General features: G+C 37.4%; 1 protein-coding gene across 1 annotated transcript in view; it reads right to left on the reverse strand.

Annotated features, from left to right (window-relative positions):
* LOC107691978 (DNA polymerase nu-like) overlaps positions 1-2748 on the reverse strand; it is a 59101-nt gene that overhangs the window by 18360 nt on the left and 37993 nt on the right. Inside the window, exon 16 of the mRNA XM_016490852.1 lies at positions 1683-1760. Within this exon, the coding sequence (XP_016346338.1) occupies positions 1683-1760 (78 nt within the window). The remainder of the gene's footprint in view (positions 1-1682; positions 1761-2748) is intronic.

The raw sequence follows: 2748 nt of genomic DNA on the forward strand, positions 1-2748 counted from the left end.
ACCAAATAATGTTCTTTTTAGCAGCATCATATGACCCCTTTAACAGGGACGTGCAAGCACAAACAAATTACACCCATACTGGCTTCCCTTCATTGGCTTCCAGTTCGTTTTAGAATTGATTTTAAGGTTTTAGTTTTAGTTTATAAGTCATTTAATGGACTGGCACCAAGTTACCTTTCTGATTTAATACAACCTCTCTGGCATTTAATTCCGTATGAGAGCTGTTTTATGTATTTTGTTAGTGTTAATATCTGTTATTTTTGCGGTGTGTAAAATTGTTTTATTTTGATTACGCTTGTACAGCACTTTGGTGAACAATTGTTGTTTTAAAAAAGTGCTCTATAAATAAACTTTGATTTGATTTGATTACTTAATAGGGCCTTTCGCACCGCGGGAACCTTTTCATAGTACCAGAACTGTACTGGGAAATAGTTCGCGCAAAATCGTCCCATTACTTTAGTACTGTACATTTAGTTCTGGAACTAAAGCTGTGTGAAAATCCCTAATAATAACAATGCAACCAGCAAATACATTAATTTATAAAGATGAGTCTAAGCTAGCTTGTTTTCATATTGCACAGGCTTAAATGTAAAAATCTTAATTATCACAGATAGTTAAATTGTGGTTCTCATAGGAAATCCATCCTGTTTCCATTTAATTTCACCCATTTTTTCCATTTCCTCTCACTCTACCTTCATAAAAGTAAATAAAAAATAATAATAAAACAATAAATATTTAAATACCTTAAACAAAATGGGAAAAAACCCTCAATATGCTGTGGCTCTGTAGTTCAGTGTTTGCTTCACCTCTCTCCTCAGGAAGTGAAACGAGGGCTTCCAGAAAAAACAAATTATTGAAAGGTGGTATTGACTGATGCAGCTATTAAGAAAAAAAGGTTGCAAGGCCTTGTGGGAATGATGGTTTAGTTAAAAAGACCCTGATATAAAAGGATAAAGTGAAATATTATGGTTTGAGCTGAAGGCTCAGGAGAGAGGTTTCAGGAGAGATGCAGGGGATAAAATAGAGTTCAGTCTGTGCTTTAGAGGCCACCAGACAAGCAGGGAACGAGGGATGACTTTGTCCTCATTCTAGCCTCTCTCTGTTCTCCTTTGCACACTGCACAATTGGATGTGACAAGGCCAGCGCAGGGACAGGAACTCACACTGCTACTGAACCACCCCCCATACACACTAAATATGCACATGTCAGCAAACATATAAAATGAATGAGTACCCGAGGCTGAAAAATATCAAAGAGACAAAAAACAATGAAGTGATCTCGCATTACTTCCTTGTATCTCCATCTCTCTCTCTCATGCACACAGAGAGTTTAGGGGATTTGTGTAACTTTGCTGTCTGGCCAGCAGATGAGATTGTGGGCCAGAACGGGCTGTTTCCAACATTGTGATTATGCTATTGCCATGGGGTCTGAAGGCTGGCCTCTTCTGCTGCAGGTTACACTGTCCTTGCTGTGACACCGTTATATAAAAACACACTGACACACCTCACACACGCTCAGTGCTGTCAGAACAAACAAACACATACCCAGACAAACAGGACACATCAAGTACCTGTCCTAAACACAGCATTAGTGCTGTGCACATTACAGCACAAACCCCTAAAAACAAAATGGCACATCAAATAAAGGTTTTGGAAAGAGTTTTGCTTTTCAAAGACACTCACCTGCAGAGAGGAAAGTCCAACCCTCTCGTGGAATGAACATGGCACGTGGGTGGACAGTCACTACGTCAGAGATCTTTCCTATACATAACAAACACAAACATCAGTAACATCACAATAAACACAATCATACTGATTCAGCAGTATTACACAATTTACAATATAGTATCACAGTATTTCTGTTTTAAATCTTGACTGAAACATTATAAAAACAAATTAAGCTCCAAAATCAGATAAAGCAATCAATGCCGTGGTGCCTAAATTCACTTGTAGCATTTAACACTAGAACCGCCACGGGGTAAATTTTACCCGTGGCTGTTTTTCAAATGTACATAACAGATTTAAAATAACACATTCAAGTCTCCCAGTCATTGACTTTTACTAAAATTATGTAATTTACAATCCAGTGTTGTTAAAAATTATTTAGATAAAACCAGATCAAAAAACGGGGCATTTATACCTATAAGCGCCAGCGGGTCAAATTTACCCACCTATATAATGCATGTATTTTCGCGCTGTCATTTCATTGCCGCTTATGTTTTAACATTGTACATTTCTAGGCAACGCCTTTCACTCACTGATTTAGCAGTTATCAGTTTCATAAATAAAGTCAAAATTACTAAAAAAAGACGATTTATGGAAGGTAGGTATTAGAAACACTAAATGCCATGAGTGATGGAGAGTCTGATGGTAAGTTATGCGTCCTGGGTCGTCTCAGCATCTGACGGCTCATCTGACAATGATCCAGATATCATATTTACATGTTTTAGCCTAACGTTACTCTAATTGGTCAAACTTTGGTTTAATTATTTATTTTTTGTTAATTTTATTGTTTATCGTTTGCTACTGTGTTGCTATTCTAGTCTGGCCGTTTCCAAATGGCAGAAAACCATTTTTTTATTATTTTTTATTACATTTTTTCAAATGTCCCTAAGCATTCAACCTTAATCCCAATGAAGACAAAACCATTCCTTTTCTGGTTGTCATACACTCATTAATAGGGATGCTCCGATCCGCCTTTTTCGCCTCCGATACCGATTCCGATACCTAGGGTTCGGTATTGGCCGAT

Source organism: Sinocyclocheilus anshuiensis, unplaced genomic scaffold (genome assembly GCF_001515605.1).
Source record: "Sinocyclocheilus anshuiensis isolate Anshui unplaced genomic scaffold, SAMN03320099.WGS_v1.1 scaffold426, whole genome shotgun sequence".
In the NCBI taxonomy this organism is placed as follows: Eukaryota; Metazoa; Chordata; class Actinopteri; order Cypriniformes; family Cyprinidae; genus Sinocyclocheilus; species Sinocyclocheilus anshuiensis.